Source organism: Nomascus leucogenys, chromosome 19, assembly GCF_006542625.1.
Source record: "Nomascus leucogenys isolate Asia chromosome 19, Asia_NLE_v1, whole genome shotgun sequence".
Lineage (NCBI taxonomy): Eukaryota > Metazoa > Chordata > Mammalia > Primates > Hylobatidae > Nomascus > Nomascus leucogenys.
In genome coordinates this window covers 33,569,356-33,593,525 of record NC_044399.1, presented here as the reverse complement: position 1 = coordinate 33,593,525, position 24,170 = coordinate 33,569,356, and the positions used below count along the sequence as shown (strand labels likewise).

At 40.1% G+C, this 24,170-nt stretch overlaps 1 protein-coding gene across 2 annotated transcripts in view; it reads right to left on the bottom strand.

Moving 5' to 3' along the window:
* The window catches only part of LOC100588275 (puromycin-sensitive aminopeptidase), a 95,742-nt gene that overhangs the window by 46,596 nt on the left and 24,976 nt on the right, over positions 1-24,170 (bottom strand). For both annotated transcript variants that reach the window (XR_004026933.1, XM_030799390.1), the window contains exon 3: positions 9,581-9,658. Coding sequence is in view for 1 of the 2 variants with exons in the window: in XM_030799390.1 (XP_030655250.1) it covers positions 9,581-9,658 (78 nt within the window). In the remaining variant the exon portion in view is untranslated. The remainder of the gene's footprint in view (positions 1-9,580; positions 9,659-24,170) is intronic.

Sequence of the window (24,170 nt, the reverse complement as noted above, 5' to 3'; positions counted from 1 at the left end):
GAAGTAGATATTGTCCTCATTTTTTCAGATGAGGAAACTGAGGCTGAGAAGCTAAATAACTTGCCCAATGTCATACAATTAGTAAGTAGTGAGAATGGGATAAAATGTTTAAGTCCAGAATTCATGCTCTCTGCCAATTATACGTGTCAATTGGTCCTTTTACACAACTTCATGCATAGAAACAGAAATGTAGCCAATTACTCTATCATCAAGATAAGACACTAAATGTTTACTCCAAATGGAACACTGATTGCGTAATTTTGTAAGGAGCTATAGGGAAGACCAATGATTTGATCAGCAACAGGGCAAAAAACAAATTCTTACAAGTCACCTCAGTCATTTGAAATCTGACAAAGAAATACATTTAATTAATAAATTATTAAATGCAAATAAAAATATAACTTAAATATGTATTCTATTGTTGTGTAAGAGCAAAAACAATTTAGACAAAAAAGTGAGCTTTTTTGTTTATGTGCTTTCTTTTTTATAACATAAGAAATTATAATTATTATCTAGTAATCATCTGCTAAATACAGATGCATGGCAAAACAATAATCCCATTCTGTGTTTTACAAATCAAGTCACGAAAAAACGTAGAGGAATGGTGACTTCTTAGTTGACCATTTTAAAGGCCCTACTTATATCAAGATTTAAAGCATGGGAAGTGTAACAAATCAAAGATAGGGCATGACTATAAAGTAATTAACCAATCATATCAAACTTTTATATCCTAATGTTTCAAATTGTCATTTTGGAATGCTGAAGAGCAATGACATTTGACATTGTTCAAAATGTTGTGACTTTCTCTCTCTTTTTTTTTTTTTGGAGACAGAGGCTCACTCTGTTGCCCAGGCTGGATGGAGTACAGTGGTGCGATCTCAGCTCACTGCAGCCTCCGCCTCCTGGGTTCAAGCAATTGTTGTGCCTCAGCCTCCTGAGTAGCTAGGACTACAGGCGGGCACCACCACGCCTGGCTAATTTTTGTATTTTTAGTAGAGACAGGGGTTTGCCATGTTGGCCAGCTGGTCTCAAACTCCTGGCCTCAAGTGATCCACCCACCTTGGCCTCCTGAAGTTCTGGGATTACAGGCATGAGCCACTGTGCCCGGCCCCTCTGACATTCTTTTGAATGATCTCAAAGTCAAATCTTCATCTTATAAAATTGAATTTGCTTTTGGAAAGGACCAAAAGTTACGGGGAGTGCGAGTCTACAGAATAAGTGAATGACAAACTACAAACTGTTTCTAGCCTGATGCCTCAAACTGGTTCTGAAAGTAATTTAAGTGAAAATTTCAGACCTTTAGACCAAAGTCATCACTAATGAAAGTGCTATATTCTTAATCATTCTGAGAAAAAAACAACTCAACTGAAGCTTAATTGAATAGACATTTGTGATGTTTATTTTTTAAAAATCAGATATTTGTAAATATCTAAAGAAGACAATGAATACTTTTTTCTTTAAAGAGAATAACAGGTTACTGGAACAGTATATATGAATATAGTAAAATAATCGATAATTCTAAATGATACTAAAAAATTAAACTATAAAGCAAAATTTAAATTAAAAATTTTTAATTTCTATTTTCTTTAGAAATTCACTTAATTTTTTTAAAAAAGCAAATGTATTCACATTAATAAAGTTTGCAAAGAACGTCTAACAGATTATAAAAACCTACTACCTTTAATGGAAACTATATGATGGAATTTTATGTTACAATTCCATAAGTGGAATTGCCCAGTCTGTTTCACTAAGTCGATCAACTGTTAAGATATTTTTTAAATATAATTCATATTTCATGGTAAATCTACTTGCATTTTTTCCTAGTTGGAACAAAAGTGGTTTTAAAACTCATAACTAAATAAGAAAGGCTGCTTACACTTTTACTCGGTTTTAAATCTCCAAGGCCATCAAACCATAACAAGATATTGACAGTGACCACTTCCAAAAAGTGGCATACTAAACAAAATACAAAGTATTGGAAAGAGTTATTACCTGAAATTCAAACAAAACACAAGTTAAAGTATTTAAAAATCATTAATAAATTTAATTAGTGTCACATTATATGATACCAATTACAAAGTATTTACTTACTATTCATATAGAAGAATTTTAGGGCAAGTAGGAGAAAAAATGACTTTTTAATACATTTCATTTATTAAATTTACACCATATTAATGAATGGATTGCCAAATTGTCTAATTTTATACCTATCAACACACATAATTTACAACACTTCCTCAAATTAGGTACCTTATTTCATATCCAATGTATGAAATATTTATCTGTTTGGGGTTGTAAACCTTTTGAAACATACATCAAGCTCGTTTATAAAGTAAACAACTGAAAAATTGGGACTTCCATCAAAAACCTTAAATGTTTAAAGCTTAGGAGAGTATAACAATTGTAAAACCTGGAGTAAATCTTGAAATACTTTAATAATAAGAAATTTAATGAGCCTACTAAATGCTACAAAAATAAAGAGATTAATTTATACAAAAAGGGAATAAAGGTCTTTGCCTTTGTGTCACCACTTCCTTTTTTCTTTTGGAAATGGAGTCCCAGTCTGTCACCCAGGCTAAAGTGCAGTGGTGCAATCTTGGCTCACTGCAACCTTCGGCTCCCGGATTCAAGCAATTCCCCTGCCTCAGCCTCCTGAGTAGCTGGAACTACAGGTGTGTGCCACCAGGCCTGACTAATTTTTGTTTTTAGTAGAAACAGGGTTTCGCCATGTGTCACCACTTTTTATTATCTTGTTTTTGACTCTTCAAAATGCTGACAACTACCAGTGTTTCTCCATATAAATGCCACTCTCAGGACCCTCAGCCACTAATTCTAAGGTTGTTAGACCTTACAATAATTATGGTAATTTAATCACTATTCCAGAATGGTGCCAATTTCAGAAAAGTAGGTTTTACTTAGCTGTATAATAGCTTGCATTACTGTTAAATTTGATGAGGCTAAACACAAAGGTTATTAATGTCCTCCTAAGATAAGTTCAGTATTTGCTTCATTATCAGATAGATCACTTGTGCAATCTGTCTTGAAAAAGATTAACTTCATTCTTAAAGCAAACCTTGGGAAAATGTGAAAGCCAATGATTTCAAACAGATATTCAATAATTTAATATTGTCGGCTGGGCGTGGTGGCTCACACTTGTAATCCCAGCACTTTGGGAGGCCAAGGCGGGCAGATTACGAGGTCAGGAGATCAAGACCATACTGGCTAACACGGTGAAACCCCATCTCTACTAAAAATACAAAAACAAAATTAGCCCGGCGTGGTGGTGGGCACCTGTAGTCCCAGCTACTCGGGAGGCTGAGACAGGAGAATGGCACGAACCCGGGAGGCAGAGCTTGCAGTGAGCTGAGATCGCGCCACTGCACTCCAGCCTGGGCGACTGAGCAAGACTCCATCTCAAAAAATAATAATAATAATAATAATAATAATTCAATATTGTCACACCTGCAAGATAATTTTTCTGTTCTAATATTTGTATCAGTTGTTATATTAGCTCAAAATTGTTATATTGGCCAAAAATATCAAAAATTATGTGAAATTATACTATATTAACGGTCATAACTTTCTCTGACTTGTTTCTGTTATTATTTGAAATAGCTTCACCATTTAGCATGTCTGCTGTAAACAGACCTTATCAAGATGTATCAAGAATGACACATCTCTTATATACTAATAATAAGTGGCCTTCAATATTTACAGTTAAGGGGAAAAGAAGAAAGGTGCAGAACATTATGTATGACATGGTGATTTCTGTGTTCTTAAAAAGTATATACATAAATGCTTACAAAAGCAGGGTATAGTTTTGAAAGGAAAATTTCATTTCATTCTGCTGAGGAATGGAGCTGAGAAAGAAGACAGGGTAGACTGGCAAACAAAATTTCATTGCATAGCATTTGAATTTCAAATTATGTAAATGTACTATGTTTTTGAAATATTTAATTTGAAAAATAAAGATAGCACAATGTGGTGGTTAAAAGTGCAGACTTTTGAGTTAAACTGCTTGGGTTTAAATCCCGGCTATGCTACTTACTAGCTATGTTACCTTGGACAAATTATTTAAGTTAATGAAATCATTTATCTGCCTTAGTTTATCTATAAAATAGAAGTAACAGAATCTGGCTGGCGTAGTGGCTCATGCCTGTAATCTCAACATTTGGGAAGATGGCAAGATCCTCTCTCTGAGGTAGGAAGATCACCTGAGGCCAAGCATTTGAGACCAGCCTAAGGCAACATAACAAGACCCTGTCTCTACAAAAAAATTTAAAAATTAACCAGATGCAGTGTCATGTGCAGGCAGTCCTAGCTACATGGGAGGCTGAAGTGGGAGAATCACTTAAGCCCTGGAGTTTGAGGCTGCAGTGAGCCGTGACTGCACTACTACACTCTAGCCTGGGTGACAGAGAGACTTTGTCACAAAACAAATCTACCTCAAAAGGTTGTTGAAAGGATTAAATAAATTAATATTTTTGAGGCACTTAAAACAGTACTTGGCACAGATTATGTCGTGTGTGTGTGTGTGTGTGTGTGTGTGTGTGTGTGTGTGTGTGTTTGTAATACATATCTTCTATCATGTTAGAAGTTTCTGTCTACTCTTCCCGGGTCAATTCTAACAAATAAACTGATTCCTTTTGATAAATATAGAATGTTTAACTTTTTAAATTTAATGAAAAGTGGTTACCATATTTCCTACTGCTGAACAACCATTCAATCTACGCTTTTATTTTCTATACTGGCTAGTTTTATATATCTTTTGGGACTATTTTTAAATATCAGTTTTTTAATATTTCTGCCCCTCACTTCCCTTATTTCATTTGTTTCTGCTCTTAAACCTTTCTTCTACTTTCTCCAAGTTACCTTTTCTTTTTATGAGTTTAATGCTTAGCTAATTAATTTTCAGTCTTTCTTCTTAACTAAATATCCTAACATTTTATCTGCATATGAAACATGTTTATCCCTAATGTTTCATATGTGGTAATTTCATTATTCAGTTCTAAATATTTTCTAATTTCCATAACAAGTCTTCTTTGACTCAATTATTCAGAGGTATAATTTTTCCAAATATATAAAAACGGCTTTTTTTCATTTCTCTTTTTCTATTGACTTCTAATTTTTTCAGTGTAAACACAGAATATATATAGTCTGTAATGATATAGATTTAAAACTCTAAAATTTTTTAAATTTCTATCAAAGTAATAGTTCATAGTTTAAAATACGTAAGCTCCAGGCCCTGCTCAACACTACCCTACTCCCCACACCCTGCCCCTAGAAGCAACCAATTTCAAACTGTGACTTCTAAATGTCTTGCTTACACAGCTATTTTTTTCTTTTCCTTTCTTTGAGATAGCCTTGCTCTGTCACCCAGGCTCAAGGGCAGTGGTACAATCATGGCTCACTGCGGCCTTGAATTCCTGGGCAAGCAATCCTCCCACCTCAGCCTCCCAAAGTGTTGGGATTACAGGCGTGAGCCACCACCACGGCCTATTTCTTCATTTTTCAACTTTACACATTTTCTCTTTACTGTAGAAAGTCATGCTTTAGCTAAACCATCCCCCACTCCAATATCTTTTACAAAGATCAAATTTTCTATGACCTTGCAAATCTGAAAATATCTTTATTTTACTCTGAAATTCAAAGTTGGGCTAAGCGTGCAATCTTAGGTTGAAAATCAGATTCACTTTGTATTTTGAATGAACAGCTTCATTAGAGTCTAAGTTTCCACTGTTCCTAATGGTAAGTCTAGGACTATTCTGATTCCTAAATGTTAAAGGTAGTATGCTACCTGCTTGCCTCCTATTGCCCCCTACCCCAGACAGGAACTTTCTGAGAGTTTTACTTTATCACAAAAGTTCTAAAATTTCAGTCAGTGTGGGACTTTTTACATTTTTTAAGCTAGTCTCTCTCAGTGGTGTACCTTTGCAAACTGAAGGCTCCTGCTCTATCAGTTCAAGGAAATTTTCCTGTCTTTTTGAAAGTTTCTCTTCTGGCCGGGCACAGCGCCACACACCTGTAATCCTAGCACTTTGAGAGGCCGAAGTGGGCAGATCACCTAAGGTCTGGAGTTCGAGACCAGCCTGGCCAACATGGTGAAACCCCAACTCTACTAGAAATACAAAAATCAGCTGGGTGTGGTGGTGCGTGCCTGTAATCTCAGCTACCCAGGAGGCTGAGGCAGGAGAATCACTGGAACCCATGAGGTGGAGGCTGTGGTGAGCCGAGATCGCATCATTGCACTCCAGCCTGGGTGACACAGCAAGATTCTGTTTCAAAAATAAAAATAAAAAAATCCTCTTCCCATTTTCTCTGCTTTCTGTTTTACTAGATGGATGTTGGTTCTGCTGGACTGGTTCTCAAATCTATTTTTCTGTTTTCTATCTGTTTTTTCTACTGCTTAGAAGTTTCTTCAACTTCATCTTTAAAACTTCTACTGGGTTTTTGATACCTATCATAATTTCCAAGTTTTCCTGCTGTAATTCTTCCTATCTGATGGCATTCTGTCCTGTCCTTGTTTAATGAACGCAATGCTTTCTCTTAACTCTCATAGGATAGTAATTAGCTTTGGGTTTTTTTTGGTTTTTCTTTAACTTTCTTTAGATTTGTCTTTGCTTCTTCCAACTTCCTTTATTTCTATTATACTTATAATTTTGCTTTTTGCCCTATCTTTCATTAGAAACTTTTCTCAAATGTCTGTTAAATGCTACCCCAGTGACTTTGGGCTTGGTCATGCTACTTGCTTTGGTCAATGAAATGTGAGTAGACATCAAGTATACCACTATCATACAGAAATTTTATTTTTTATTTTATTTTTTATAGAGACAGGGTCTCACTACATTGCCCAGGCTGGTCTCGAACTCCTGGGCTCAAGCAATCCTCCTGCCTCAGCCTACAAAAATGGTGGGATTACAGGTGTGAGTCACCACACCAGGCCATGCAGAAGTTTTAAATGTGTCTTTGTGGTCTAGCTTTCTCCTCATCCCTGAGCCTCTGCCCTCTGCCATGCATGATACAGAGAGTGGCTGCTCGCTCACTACCGGTCCTGGAAAGACAGTTGGGAGCCAAGTGGAGCCAGCAGAGTTGGTGATATGGCTGCATATGATCAGCAGTCCTCATGGCCCATGTGTGAAAAAGAAAGAAATCTCAGTGGTTATAAGCCACTGAGATTTGTGATCCTATTTGTGGGTTAAATTATATACATAAATTTATATATACATAAGAATACTTCTAGACAGATTCTCCATACAATGGAAGTAGAAGAAATCAGCGAAACAATCTCTTTCCTTTTCACATTATATTCTTCAATAGCTTTTAATACATGTTCATGGCAAAGCATTTTTTGTTTTGTTTTGTTTTTTGGGACGGAGTCTCGCTCTGTCGCCCAGACTGGAGTGCAGTGGTGTGATCTCGGCTCACTGCAAGCTCCGCCTCCCGGGTTCATGCCATTCTCCTGCCTCAGCCTCCCGAGTAGCTGGGACTACAGGCGCCCGCCACCACGCCCAGCTAATTTTTTGTATTTTTAGTAGAGACGGGGTTTCACCGTGTTAGACAGGATGGTCTCGATCTCCTGACCTCGTGATCTGCCCGCCTCGGCTTCCCAAAAGTGCTGGGATTACAGGTGTGAGCCACCACGCCCGGCCCATTTATTTTTATAATAATTACACATAAAGGGCCTCCAAGAGCACTGAAATAATAGACTAAACATCTCTGATTTAAATTTTTTCTAAAAATAATTTTATATTAATTCAATAGATTCTCAGTAGGAAAATTGTGAAAATCAGACAAAAGATATAAATAAGAATAAAAATCACCAATTATGTCAACACCCAGACATAATTATCATTTTATTTGTGCCATTTAGAGACATGATTCATCACCCTAAATATGTAATTTTATATTCTGCTTTTCAATTTTACATTATAATAAGCACTTTACAGGGTTAAGAATTCACAAACCTCACTTTTAATTGCTAAGTATATTTCACTATATAGATACATCATTCCTGGCTTAATCATTTCTTTAGTGTTGAACAAATATATTAATTATAATTTTTTACTACCATAAGTTGTATCTCAGACACTTCTGGGCATAAAGTATTTTCTGTATTTGTGACTTTTCCTTGGGATATATTCCTATTAGCAGAATTGCTGGGTCAAAGGACATGAACATATTTAGGCTCTTGATATATTGCCAGAATGCTTTTCAAAAAAATTACATGGATTTATACTCCCCCCAGCGATATCAAGGCAGCCATATCATTGGGAATTTTTAAAATTTCAGCTCACATGAGAAGCAAAAATTTCTCATTACTAGGCGGCTCAATATCTTTTCACATGTTTATTAGTCATTTACATTTTCTTCCTTTTGAATTATCTGTCCCTTTTCATTTGTTCATTCATCAAAGTCTTAGTACTTCACCAATTGATTTGTATCTAATTTCTTCCACATATACTAAGCTCAGAAAGTCTATTTCTTTGTGCTTTTATACCTAACAATAGTAACATATCAATGTATCTTTCTGTGCCCTCAGTAACACAATACCTATCTGATCTCTGGTAGTATATCAAAATCATCTGTGACCATTCACTTCAGGGATTTGGATTCAATTAATAGAAGATGGAGCTAAGTAAAGGTATTTTGTTTGTTTGTTTTAAACAGAGTCCCACTCTATCACCCAGGCTGGAGTGCAGTGGCACGATCTCGGTTCACTGCAACCTCCACTTCCTGGGTTCTGGCGATTTTCTTGCCTCAGCCTTCTGAGTAGCTGGGATTATAGGGATGAGCCACCACGCTGGGTAATTTTTGTATTTTTTGGTAGAGATGGGGTTTTGCCATGTTGGCCAGGCTGGTCTCTAACTCCTAGCCTCAAGTGATCAGCCCACCTTGGCCTCCCAAAGCGCTAGGATTACAGGTGTGAGCCACCATGCCCGGCCTAGGTAAAGGTATTTTTAAAAAGGTAAAACTGGAAAACAATACATTACATTCTAGGGTAGAATGATCTTTAGTTTTTGTCCTGTTTCTCTTGGCTTGTTGTTTAAAGAGAATATAGAGTGACAGGAGGTGGAAACCCTGCTTTTCGTAGCCCAGCTTCCACAGAAGGAAATGCTGGTGGCCCAAAAGTTGCAACAAACCTCTTTAAAAAACTCTTAATACGGCTGGGCGCGGTGGCTCATGCCTGTAATCCTACCACTTTGGGAGGCCAGGGCGGGCAGATCGCTTGAGATGAGGAGTTCAAGACCAGCCTGGCCAACATGGCGAAACCTTGTCTCTACTAAAAATACAAAAAAATTAGCCCGTGTGGTGGTAGGCGCCTGTAATCCCAGCTACTCGGGAGGCCAAGGCAGGAGAATTGCTCGAACCCAGAAGGTGGAGGTTGTAGTGAGCCAAGATCACGCCACTACTCTCCAGCCTGGGCAAGAGTAAGACTCCGTCTCAAAGGAAAAAAAAAAAGCTCTTAATACTTAATCTGCTAATAACAACAAGGGAAAAAACGGCATACAATAAATTTCTCTGGAAGAAGTCAGATGTCACTATATTCATCACGAGATTTTACAAAAGCTATGTCTCTTACCTGTTTGCAGAGTACTAGGGAAAGACAAGGTGACTTTTTCATCTTCATTCTGATAGTTAAATCCTGTAGCATGTATTTCTGGAATGAGAAAAAAAAATTACTTCACAATTCTGACTGGACTGACAAGACGAAATCAAGACTTCAACATTTTCAAGAGCAAAATTTCTACAAAAACTAAATATTCTTAATTTGGTGAATTAAGTTCCTATTAGCAAGAGTTTCATTTCAAATTAGCCTATTCTAGGCTACATTATCTACATTAAATATGCTCCTTAAAAATAATTACAAATTCTTTAAAATTCACAAAATGTCAGTGATGTACAGGAAACAAGGCTTTATAAAAGTGATGCTTTTCTATCAGATTCCTGTGTGACTCTGATATTGTGATATTGCAGTCATACTCATGAACATTTGGGACTTGGCAACTTGCCAAGATTTCAGTGTTAAAGATACATCAAGGAAAGGTCTGTTCCCCCAAAGATAAGTAGCAATTCAAACTAAGATATAAATCATACCCACTTCTGGTAAAATTCTTTGTTGTGGCCGGGTGTGGTGGCTCACGCCTGTAATCCCAGCACTTTGGGAGGCTGAGACAGGCAGGTCACCTGGGGTCAGGAGTTCAAGACCAGCCTGACCAACATGGAGAAACCCCATGTCTACTAAAAACACAAAACTAGCCTGCTGTGGTGGTGCATGCCTGTAATCCCAGCTACTTGGGAGGCTGAGGCAGGAGAATCGCTTGAACCCGGGAGGCGGAGGTTGCAGTGAGCCAAGATCGCATCATTGCACTCCAGCCTAAACCACAACAGAGAAACTCTGTCTCAAAAAAAAAATTATTTGTTGTTACATGAAAACAGGTAGGCAAATTGAATTAAGGCTTTGACTTACTCTCTGCCAGGAATGAGAAGAGACTGCTTATTTGACTGATACTTTAGGATGCTTGGACCTGTTAGGGAAATACCCAAAGAGACCAACTTCCAACTATGTCCTATCCCCATTCCAAATGAAAAGCTGGCCAATCAGGCCAGACACGGTGGCTCACACCTATAATCCCAGCATTTTGGGAGGCCGAGGTGTGTGGATCACCTGAGGTCAAGAGTTCGAGAACAGCCTGGCCAACATGGCGAAACCCCATTTTTACTAAAAATACAAAACTTAGCCAGGCATGGTGGCAAATGCCTCTAATCCCAGCTATGTGGGAGGCTGAGGCATGATAATTTAGAATCGCTTGAACCCAGGAGGCGGAGGTTGCAGTGAGCCGAAATTGTGCCACTGTACTCCAGCCTGGGCGACACAGCGAGACTCTGTCTCAAAAAAAGAAAAGAAAAGAAAAGTATAAGGGAGGGTGTAGAGAAACTGGAGCATATATTGCTAGTGGGAATGTAAAATGGTGCAGCCACTTTTGGAAAACAGTTTGGCAATTCCTCAAAAGGTTAAATATAGAGGTATCATGTGATACAGCAATCCCGTTCCTAAGTATATATCCAAGAGAAATGAAAACACATGTCCACATAATGTTTGTATACAAATGTTCATAGTAGCATTATTTATAATAACCCCAAAATGAAAACAACTCAAATGTCCATCAACTGATGGAATAGATAAAATGTGGTATATCCATACAACTGAATGTTATTTGACAATACAAAGAAATGAAATAGCTGACACATGCTACAACGTGAATAACCTTGTAAACATTATACTAAGAAACCAGCCACATATTTGTCCATAACAGGGCAATCTATGGAGGCTGAAAGTAGATTCATAGTTGCCTAGGGCTAGGTGATAGAGGGGAAATAGACAGGGTACTTTCTTTCTGGAGTTCAGAAAGTGTTCTAAAATTGATTGTGATGATGGCTGTAAAACTCTGTAAATAGACTAAAAACCGCTGAATTGTATGCTTTAAATATTAATAGATGACATGTATGGTATGTGAATTATACATCAATAAAGATATTATTGAGATGGGGAGAAGGGAAAGTACTACAGAAAGACAAGGGAGGAGAGGTGGGCATGAGTACCTTTATCAGTTACAGGATGCTATGGGTAACAATGATTCAAATTACATAACATTTTATAGGCAAGATGCCCATAATTCTTCCTTTCTTTTATGAATCACCCAAATATAGGATTTCAAATGTTTCTACTGTCACTATGGTTCACACATTTTTATAAAGCCAAAATCTCTACAAAACCAATTAAGAAACTATAATTTCAGATTTTAAAAGAACTTTAATAAATCCTCTAATCAAATCTTCCTCATTTTACAGATGAAGAAAATGAGACGTATAAAGTTAATGGTTTGTCAAATGTTAACTAGCTAGACTACAACTCAGTTCCCTCACTTCTATTGCCAAAATTATTTCTACAATCATAAGCTAGTTCCTAAATTTGTTTGGTTTTGTTTTGTTTTTTGAGACAGGATCTCACTTTGTTGCCCAGGCTGGAGTACAGTGGCGCTATCTCAACTCACTGCTACCTTTCCCATCAAGTTTGGGAGATTCTCCCACCTCAGCCTCCGGGGTAGCTGGGCACTACAGGCGTGAGGTGCCACTACGCCCATCTAATCTTTTGTATTTTTCGTAGAGACAGGGGTTTCACCATGTTGTCCAGCCTTGTCTCAAACTCCTGGACTCAGGCAATCTACCCACCTCAGCCTCCCAAAGTGCTGAGATTACAGGGGTGAGCCACCGTGCCTGGCCCAGCTCCTAAATTTGAATAGAAATCAAAATTGACAAGAATCACTTCAATGCTTAAGAATGTTCCTTTCTAGGCTGGGCGCAGTGGCTCACGCCTGTAATCCCAGCACTTTGGGAGGCCGAGGTGGGTGGACCATGCGTGGTGGTGCATGCCTGCTATCTCAGCTATTTGGGAGGCTGAGGCAGGAGAATCACTTGAACCTGGGAGTGGAGGTTGCAGTGAGCCGAGATGCGCCACTGCACTCCAGCCTGGGAGACAGACTGAGACTCCGTATCAAAAAAAAAAAAAACAAAAAAAAAAACCTACAGCTTTTGAATAAAAAGGTAAACAACCCAATTTAAAAATGGCAAGACTTAAACTTCACAAAGGAAAATTTATAAATGGCAAAAAAAAAAAAAAAAAAAGCACATAAAAAAGTGTTCAACATCATTAGTCATTAAGGAAAGGCAAATTAAAATCACAATGACATATCACTACACATCCATTAGACTAGGCTATTAAATGACTGACAATAAAAATGTTGCCCAGGGCCAGGCATGGTGGCTCTTGCCTGGAATCCCAGCACTTTGGGAGGCCAAGGCAGAAGGATCGCTTGAACCCAGGAGTTCAAAACCAACCTGGGCAACACAGGAAAAATAAAAAAAAAATTAGTCACACGTGGTGACACAAACCTGTGGTCTCAGCTACTCCAAAGGCTGAGGCAAGAGCATTGCTGGAGCCTAGGAGGTTGAAGCTAGAGTGAGCCATGATCGTGCCACTGCACTCCCATCTAGGTGACAGAGTGAGACTCTGTCTCAAAAAAGAAAAAAAAAAAAAATGTGCAGGGTGTAGCACAATAACTAGAAGTCATGCTGGTGGTGCCTCTTTTACTATTCAAAGATTGTAAGCGTTTTCCAACCCCAGGGTTTCTGCATCTGCTTGCAAAGTCTTTCTCCAGATATCTAAACACTTTATGTCATTCAGGCCTCTGCTCAAATCACTTTTTTTTTTTTTGAGACGGGGTCTCACTCTGTTGCCCAACCTGGAGTACAGTGCTGCCATCTTGGCTCACTGCAACCCTGACCTCTCAGGTTCAAGTGTTTCTCCCACCTCAGCCTCCCAAATAGCTGGGACTACAGGCGCCCACCACCACACCCGACTAATTTTTGTATTTTTTTTTTTTTTTTTTTTTTGAGAAGGAGTCTCGCTCTTTCACTCAGGCTGGAGTGCAGTGGCGTGATCTCGGCTCACTGCAGGCTCCGCCCCCCCAGGGTTCACGCCATTCTCCTGCCTCAGCCTCCTGAGTAGCTGGGACTACAGGCGCCCGCCACCTCGCCCGGCTAATTTCTTTGTATTTTTAGTAGAGACAGGGTTTCACCATATTAGCCAGGATGGTCTCGATCTCCTGACCTCGTGATCCGCCCGCCTCGGCCTCCCAAAGTGCTGGGATTACAGGCGTGAGCCACCGCGCCCGGCCTAATTTTTGTATTTTTTATAGACATGGGGTTTCACCATGTTGCCCAGGCTGGCCTCAAACTCCCAATCTCAAGCGATCCTCCTGCCTCAGCCTCCCAAAGTGCAGGGATTACAGGCCAGGCATGAACCACCACACGAAGCCTCAAATCACTTTTTTTTTTTTTTTTGAGATGGAATCTCACTCTGTCGCCCAGGCTGGTATGCAGTGGCATGATCTCGGCTCACTGCAACCTCCGCCTCCCGGGTTCAAGCACTTCTGCCTCAGCCTCCCGAGTAGCTGGGACTATAGGCACGCACCACCACGCCTGGCTAATTTTTGTATTTTTAGTAGAGATGGAGTTTCAGCACGTTGGCCAGGATGGTCTCGGTCTCTTGACCTCATGATCCACCCGCCTCGGACTCCCAAAGTGCTGGGATTACAGGTGTGAGCCACCACGCCCAGCCTCAAATCACTTCTTTAAAGATCTGTTCTATCGACTTGAAGAACAATCCCCTCTTGTGATTTTACAGCACTTATCACTACTTTACGTCACATATTTGCTTGTTGCCTATCTTCTCAAATATCAGAAATTGTTGATGCTTGGTTTTGTTCACAGCTCTACTTCCAATGCTAGCAGTTTCTGGCACATAGTGTGTGTTCAGTAAATATCTGTAGAATGAATGAATCACTTCAAAAGCAACAGACTAAGTAATTATGTCATGGAGATCATTAATGCTACTCATATGAAATATATTAATGAAAAATCACATTTACTAATGTTATGTGAATAAAGACATGGCTAGGGATAAAATTTCCAGTCACAACATAATATATTGATTCAAATAAGGATCTATCTCAAACCCCTTAGAAGATAATATTTGCTCTGGAACTGTTAGATTGTTCAAAGTGTAGAAACCCATAAATATTGAAAATGCATATGAGAAGTCTGAGGAGGCTTCACTGGAGAAAAAAGTATTTCTAACTTAATGTTTACATTAATACTAATATATAATTAGTATATTTATATATTATAGTAATATATAATACTGATATGATAAATGAATAATTCATTCACTAATAACTAATACAGTTTGCAATATATTCATATTTGGAAATATATATATGTAAATTAAGCATTGTACATAGACACTTTATATCGTGTGTCAATACAACTTAAACTTGATCGAAAACTTTTTAAAATGGAGTATGAGAGAATCTTATAAGGTATATATGATTATTCAATTCTCTAAGCCTCTGTTTCCACACCCATAAAATTAAAATCATAACATTACCTAATTCTTTCTTTTTAAAATTGAGATAAGGGTCTCACTATGTTGTCCAGGCTGGTCTCGAACTCCTGGGCTCAAGCACTGGCAATCCTCCCACCTCAGCCTCCTGAGTAGCTGAGATTATAGGAGTATACCATTGTGCCTGGCACCTGCTTCTTAATTAGAGATTGGGGGCCAGGCACGGTGGCTCACACCTATAATCCCAGCACTTTGGGAGACTGAGGTGGGAGGATCACTTGAGGTCAGGAGTTTGAGTCCAGCCTGGCCAACATGGTAAAACTAAACATACAAAAATTAGCAGGGCATGGTGGTGTGCGCCTGTAATCCCAACTACTTGGGAGGCTGAGGCAGGAGAATCACTTGAACCTGGGAGGTAGAGGTTGCAGTGAGCTGAGATCGCACCACTGCACTCAGTCTGGGCAACAGAGTGAGACTCCGTCTCAAAGAAAAAAAAAATTATATAATACACTCTTAGGAAAAACACACGGCACAGTTCCTAGTTATTGTTAAGAAACACTTTTCGGGGCCAGGCACAGTGGCTCACGCCTGTAATACCAGCACTTTTGGAGGCCAAGGCGGGTGGATCACGAGGTCAAGAGATCGAGACCATCCTGGCCAACATGGTGAAACCCCGTCTCTACTAAAAATACAAAAAATTAGCTGGGTGTGGTGGCGCGTGCCTGTAGTCCCAGCTACTCGGGAGGCTGAGGCAGGAGAATGGCGTGAACCCGGGAGGTGGAGCTTGCAGTGAGCCGAGATCGTGCCACTGCACTCTAGCCTGGGCAACAGAGCAAGACTCCATCTCAAAAAAAAAAAAAAGAAACACTTTTCTAGATCATAACACACCTTACAAGTTCTTTATTGATCCAACTGCAATTAGTCCATTATATACATATATATAACAGCTTTTGCTGAAACTACTTATTAGGCCTGTTAAATATAATTAGCATTTTAAAATCTATAAACATACATATTTGGGTATAAGCATCTATGTGTAAGTGTGTTAGTCATCTATTAAATAGAAGTAAAATTTGATTACAAACATAGCATGTATAAAACCATGACCAGGCTGGGCATGGTGGCTCACACCTGTAATCCCAGGACTTTGGGAGGTCGAGGTGGGCAGATCACCTGAGGTCAGGAGTCTGAGACCAGCCTGTCCAACATGGTGAAACCCCATCACTACTAAAAATACAAAAATTAGCCAGCCGTGGTGGTGCACACCTGTAATCCCAGCTACTCCGGAGGCTGAGGCAGGAGAATCGCTTGAAACGGGGAGGTGGAAGTTGCAGTGAGCCGAGATCACGCCACTGCACTCCAGCCTGGCCGACAGAGCGAGACTCCATCTCAAAAAAAAAAAAAAAAAAAAAAAACAACAAAAAAAGATGGCATTATAAAATGACCATAAGCAAAATCAAAAGAGAAGTATATCTTGGGGAAAAAATGCTCCAACTCATGATGGAAGGTTAATTTCACTCAAATATAAAGACCTCGTTTTAAAAAATCAATAACAAGAATAACACTGCAATTAAAAATGGACAAATATGAATAAATTACAGAAAAAGGAAACACAAATGGTTTTTAAAATATAATGAAGAGATTCTTTTTTTTTTTTTTACAATTAACTAAACTTTTTTTTAAATTAACTAAAGTTGGTACTTCACTAGGACGATTTAGCAGATGAAATGGGTTTTAAGTTTAGAACACCATTTCTTCTTCCTTATTACCTTTCCCCTTTTAATGTTAGCCCTCTACAAACACACACATATATATATACACACACATACACTCTGCATCAAAAAAGCCTTCCTACATTAATACTTGAGCATGATAACCTTACAATGAAAGGTAAATCATTAGTTGAATCATGAAACATTTTCTTCCCCTTGTGGAGAAAAATCAAATTGCTTTTCTTCTGCTCTTGCACCACAATCATCAACACAGTAGACTTCTGTGACCAAATGTGTGGGGATTTCTCCCCACCAACAAGCAAGCAATCAGTGCTGCAGAATATACCACCAGATGAGCACCTTCTAATCCAATTCAATTATCATGCTTTCTACCTGGAGATAGCATTAGATCCCACAGGCTGAGAGAGGGCTCAGTCTCACAAGACTGCCCCCACTTCAGACACTAGTTGTAAAGCCAGGTCTCATCCAGAACTTCTGACCAACCAGCTTCAAGTCAGTGTTCCCATGACCCCCTTCTTAGGTTTGATTAATTTGCTAAAGCTGTGCCCAGAACTCAGGAAAACACGTGTACTGGTTTATTATAAAGAATAGTACAAAGAATGCAGATGAAGAGGTACACAGAACAAGGCATGTGGGAAGGGGTGCAGAGCTCTCATACCCTCCCTGGGTGCAACACCCTCCAGGACCCTCCACGTGTTCAGCTATCTGGAAGCTCTCTGTACCCGGTCCAGGACTTCACTGGACAGTCACAACTGAAGCACGGACAACCGTGTAGAAATATGATTGGACAAAAGTAGGATCTAATGCTAACAGACTGAGTGGGGAAATCTAGCAAGGCCTCTCTGTTCAGAGTCTTCTTGGCCTCTCTGTGCAACTTCTTTCCTCCCAAGTACGGGGCAGGACGCCTTCTGAAATAGGGGTCTTATGACCTCCAATCAGACAAGGTATGTCAGATAATTTCTTTGTGGTCAGCTCCAAGACAGAATGTTGGGGGATGATTAGGGTATATTTTTAGTTTCTATGGCCTGCTTGGGGAGAAAAAGGAGCAGGTAAAAGGAAGGCAAGAAAAGGTCAGAGAGATTCTGTTTTCTGAAGCCTGCTTCTGAGGTCTAAAGTGCCCCAACATTATTACAAAAGACCATCTTTCACTTTTATTGATCTGAAGCTGTTCCAAAGCCACTTCAAAAACCAAGAATAAAAGGCCAAATATTTCAATAAAATATATGTTTATTGTTTTAGTCATTTAGGAAATAACAGGGACTACGGGTGTTCTATGACAGAAACTGTGGACGAAAACCAACATATATACCATAACACCCCCACCAAACTTTTTTTTTTTTTTTTTTTTTTTTTTTGAGACAGGGTCTCACTGCATTGCCTAGGCTTGTCTTGAACTCCTGGGCTCAAGCAATCCTCGTGCCTCAGCCTCCCAAAATGCTGGGATTGCAGGCATGAGCCACTGTGCCAGGCCCCCTTTATGTCTATACATAATAAAACTTAATCACATAAAAGGAGGTATAGGGAAAATGAGAAGTACAAGATGGTATTCTCAAGAGGCCACATTAAAAAAAGATTGAAATTTTTAAAAATAGCCGAAATTGTTATTGCTTATACCATCTATACAAGCATCTAGTGGATTCTGCCTAGGCATTACATTGAGATACAGAAATAAAATCTTCTAAAATTCCAATATCAGAAGTGCCAAGTCAACTGTACTTCAAATTTTCCTTTACAAATTATCTATTTGAAACTCAGAATGTATTTTCCTCCAAGCCACTGCTATACTTAAACAAGTAACCTAAACCGCATAATTCTATATAGCTCACATATACCAGTGTAGCTCAGTACTAGATCAAACACATCGTGAGGTTTTGTTTTGCTTTTTTATTCAGATGGCAACTTTCCTATCATATTGTTTATGTGGTTTTAGAAAGCAGTTCATGGTGCAAAAAAATAAAGTTCACAGTTCAAAGAAGGCCTACAGTGACCACCTGCTACTTGGAACATACTTTGTTTCTCCACAAAGCTGAAAATAATGTTGCAATGGGAAAGAAAACACATCATTCTGGAGGATATCCAAGGGGGATTCAAGTGAAAAATGGAACCAAGAACTTACTTTGCAAAGCTTCAAGGTGACCTCCTTCTCACCCTAGGGCATAAAAGTCAATCAGATATATGCATAGTTATAGTTCAAGCAGTACCTATACTGACAGTCCCACATTTTCAAATGGATTTCATATTTATATAACATAGTGATGGTCCTATCTTATTAGGCAATCTAAAAAGTCTAAAAAGAATGAGCATGTGCCAAATATAAATCTGGCTCAACAGAACCAAAAAATTCCTTCTAGGGTGCCCCTGCTCTTAATAAATGACTGTGAACTATTTCGTTAAAATCACTCAGGATTCTGGACCAGGATTTCCATTGATTATGTGGTCTATGGTCTTACATGGTTACTTAATTTGTCTAGGTCTCAGTTTATCTTTTTTTTTTTAAGGGCTTTATTTCAGGTAATAGAGGAGTATATAATTCAAACTAATTATCTCTCTCCTACTTGACACCCACAAAACTAAAAAAGCTGGAAGGGAAAACCTCTCCTTAAAAGAATCATAGAACAAGATAAGGTGATCAAGATGAATAAGAGGATGAAATTCCATAAAGAGGAAGCTTTGCATTCTAGGCCACTTTTGCTCTGGGGTCATTTGCTGATCTGGCAGAGATGTAGCAGATTTGGAAGCTGAGGCTATAGGCCCCAGGAACAAAAGTGGGAATCCAGGGCCCACCAACACTGGGGGCTTTGTGGCTGGGTGGGCACAGTGTCTGTAATCCCAGCATTTTGGGAGGCGAGGTGGAAGGACTGCTTAAGCCCAGCAGTTGGAGTAACACAGTCTATCTAGGTAACACAGTGAGACTCTATCTCTATTAGAAAAGACAAGACAAGACAAGACAAGACAAGACAAGACAAGACAAGAGGCTTGAGTAAATGATCCCCTTCTTTGGGCTTGAAACCAAAAAAGTGATATCCTACCAGGAAAGATGAACAAGAAGAAAAGCAGTCCACAAGTGGAATGTGATTAAACTTCTGAACATCTGAAGCCCAGACATTGGAAAAAGATGAACCTTAAGTATTAGTAACCAATGGGGAACAAAACAAAGCTCCCCTAGATATTAGCAAACTATTCATATACCTGCTTACTATGTTCAAAAATATAAAATCCCAATCCTGAAAAATTTGGCAAGTAACGCGAAGTTACTTTAAAAAAAACAAACAAAAAAACTCCAAAAAAACACCCAAAACCAAGCAAAACAAAGAAAACAAGCAAATTTGGAAAAATAAATTCTAGAACAAAAATATGGAATAAGAAAAAACAGGCCAGGCATGGTGTCTCATGCCTGTAATCCCAACACTTTGGGAGGCTGAGGTGAGAGAATCCCTTGAAGCCACGAGTTCGAGACCAGCCTAGGCAACAAAGCAAGACCCCATCTCTACTAAAAAAAATTAGCCAGGCACCATGGTGGTGTATATCTGTAGTTCCAGCTACTCAGAAGGCTGAGGTGGGAAGATCACTTGAGTCCAGGAGTTTGAGGTTGCAGTAAGCTGCGATCCTGTCACTGCACTCTGGCCTGGGTGACAGAGCAAGACCCTATCTTTTTTTTTTTTTCCTCTTTTTTGAGACGGAGTCTCGCTCTGTCACCCAGATTGGAGTGCAGTGGCGCGATCTCGGCTCACTGCAAGCTCTGCCTCCCAGGTTCACGCCATTCTCCTGCCTCAGCCTCCTGAGTAGCTGGGACTACAGGCGCCCGCCACGGCACCCGGCTAATTTTTTTGTATTTTTAGTAGAGACGAGGTTTCACCGTGGTCTCGATCTCCTGACCTCGTGATCCGCCCGCCTCGGCCTCCCAAAGTGCTGGGATTACAAGCGTGAGCCACCGCGCCCGGCTTATGCTGTTCTTTATGTACCGAGAGAACTGTTTCTTCTAAGTATCTTCATCTTCTTCCATTAGGTAACGCATGTAATCTGCAACACTCTGACCATGAAGTACTTCAATGCACTTCTGCATTAAATTCCTTGGTTTCAGAATCAAAACCAGGGAATCATTTCGTACTGTGAGGAACAGACAAGCCTCCGTCTACAGCTCCCTTCAGGGCCCCAAAAACTTTTAGCCAGTGGTAGTTCTGGCAAGGCCTGCATCCAGATGCACCAGGCTGACCATCAATGCTTTCCTCATTGTAATGCATCTCTAATCACCTCCACTTGGCCTTCACAGATCTTTTCCATGCCAACCCTACTGAGAAGGCTGCAGGCCAGCATAGGCTGGTTCAACATGCTGCAGCATAATTTGTCAGGCCAACCTTCATACCACATTTTGGCAGTTTGTGTGCATTCACTGTGCAGATTATCATATCCCCTTCTATACGGGTATAAGCAACTTGACAAATGGTATCTGTTTGTTACACAAACTATCATCCTGTAGTTGGGTGTGTCGTATTTATCTTTATCCTGTATCACCAAGCATTTCCAAGCATAGCAATCAGCTTTACCCTCTCGTCATCTTCTAAATTTCACTTGGTGTCTCTTATAGTAGGCCACATTCTTGACAACTTTAACAAACCCCATCCTAAAGAACAGAGATGACTCAACACATACCTCCCCTTCACAGACAATCTTAAAAGCACATTAGATACAGCTAAAGAAAGGATTCATGAATTGAAAGATAAATCAGAATGAAGATCCAAAATAAAACACACGGTGGCAAAAAAAGATTAAAAACACAAAGGAGGAAAAGAAGATGCAGGATACTGTTAGAAAACCAAGCAAATTTTTAAAAAGCATGTAAAAAAAATTATGGCAGGGCACGTTGGCTCACGCCTGTTATCCCAGCACTTTGGGAGGCCGAGGCGGGCAGATCACAAGGTCAGGAATTCGAGACCAGCCTGCCTGGCCAACATGGTGAAACCCCGTCTCTATTAAAAATACAAAAATTAGCCTGGCATGGTGGCGCACACCTGTAATCCCAGCTACTCAGGAGGCTGAGGCAGGAGAATCACTTGAACCGGGAGGCGGAGGTTGCAGTGAGACAAGATGGTGCCACTGTACTCCAGCCTGGGCGACAGAGCAAGACTCTGTCTCAAAAAAATAATAACAATAATAGTAATGATAATTACAGTTGGACACCGTGTCTCACATCTGTAATCCCAGTGCTTTGGGAGACAGGCTGGAGGATTGTTTGAGTCTTGGAGATCAAGACCAGCCAGGGCAACATAGTAAGACCCTGTCTCTACAAAATTTTTTTTAAATTAGCCAGGCATGGTGGCACACATCTGTAGTCCCAGGTACTCAGGAGGCTGAGGTTGGAGGATCACTTGCACCCAGGAGGTCAGGGCTGTAGTGAGCTGTGATTGTACCACTGCACTCTAGTCTGAGCGACAGAGTGAGACCCTGTCTCAAAACAAACAAACAACAAAAACACTACATGTTAAAAAACATGGAATCGCCGTGTGTGGTAGCTCACGCCTGTAATCCCAGCACTTTGGGAGGCCAAAGCAGGCAGATCACCTGAGGAAAGGAGTTCAAGACCAGCCTGGCCAACATGGTGAAACCCCGTCTCTACAAAAACACAAAAATTAGCCAGGCGTGGTGGCAGGTGCATGTAATCCCAGCTACTTGGGAGGCTGAAACAGGAGAATCGCTTGAACCCAGGAGGCAGAGATTGCAGTGAGCCGAGACCTAGCCACTGCACTCCAGCATGGGTGACAGAGCGAGACTCCGTCTCAAAAAAAAAAAGTGGGGGGTGGGCCAGGTGTGATGGCTCATGCCTGTAATCCCAGCACTTTGGAGGCTGAGGCAGGTGGATCACTTGAGTTCAGGAGCTCAAGACCAGCCTGGCCAACATGGTGAAACCCCATCTCTACTAAAAATAGAAAAAATTAGCCAGGAATGGTGGCACAAGCCTGTAATCCCAGCTATTTGGGAGGCTGAGGCAGGAGAACTGCTTGAACCTGGGAGGCGGAGGTTGCAGTGAGCTGAGATCACACCACTACACCCCAGCCTGGGCAGCAGAGCGAGACTCCATCTCTAAATAAATAAATAAAAATTAATTAATTAATACAAATAAAACCCCACAAAAATGACCCAGGTGTGGTGGCGTACACCTGAAGTCCCAGCTACTCGGGAGGCTGAGGCACAAGAATTGCTTGAACCCGGGAGGTGGAGGTAGCAGTAGGTTGAGACAGAGCCACTGTACCCCAGCCTGGGCGACAGAGACTCTGTCCAAAAAAAAAAAAAACAAAAAAACATGGAATCAAATCATAATTGCCTGGGGAAGGAGCAGGGAAAAGGGGAGAAAAGGATTATAAAGGGGCATGAGGAAATGTTCTGGGGTGATGAATATGTTCATTACCTGGTTACATTCATGAGAAAACTTATCAAATTACATATTTTAAGATGTACCCTTTATAGTATGTCAACATTACAGGTATTCTCACAAAGCTATCAACAAAAATAGGAAAGAAGCAGCAGCAAGCAACAACAGCCATAACTACTGCCTGGAGAATTTCCCCCAAAACAAACAAACCAAAAAAAGTGTGGGCTGCAGCTAAAAGCAGTACATTTTTAGGATGAAAATTTATAATTTAAATGAATATACTAGAAAGAAGGACTGAAAAGTAATAAGCCAAACATCCATCTCAAGACTTCTGTTTGTTTTTTTTTTTTAAGGGTAGTCAAGTGAAGCAGTGGGAGTGGAGAAGGAACAAAGAAATCTGTAATTGGCTATGATTGATGAGTTATAAACACCACTGCACTGGGACCAGCCTAAAGAAGTTTTTTAAAATCTGCAAAGTAGACCGGGCACGGTGGCGGTGGCTCACACCTGTAATCCCAACACTTTGGGAGGCCAAGGTGAACGGATCACTTGAGGTCAAGAGTTTGTTTGAGACCAGCCTGACCAACATGGTAAAACCCTGCCTCCACTAAAAATACAAAAATTAACTGGGTGTGGTGGCACATGCCTGTAATCCTAGCTATCAGGAGGCTGAGGCATAAGAATCACTTGAAACCAGAAGGCAGGGATTGCAGTGAGCCAAGATCACGCCACTGCACTCCAGCCTGGGCGACAGAGCGAGACTCCGTCTCAAAAAAAAAAAAAAAAAACCTTGCAAAGTAAACCCAAAGGAAGTAGAAGTTAATAAGGAAATAATAGTCAACTGAGGTCTACAAAGCAATGGTTAGTTCTTTGAAAAAAAAAAAAAGCAAGAAAACTGAAAAAGATCTGGGATCAAGAAAAAAGTAAAACAGGCTGGGTGCGGTGGCTCACGCCTGTAATCCCAGCACTTTGGGAGGCCACGGCAGGTGGATCACAAGGTCAGGAGTTCGAGACCAGCCTGGCCAACATGGGGAAACCCCATCTCTACTAAAAATACAAAAATTAGCCGGGCGTGGTGGCCCGTGTCTGTAGTCCCAGCTACTTGGGA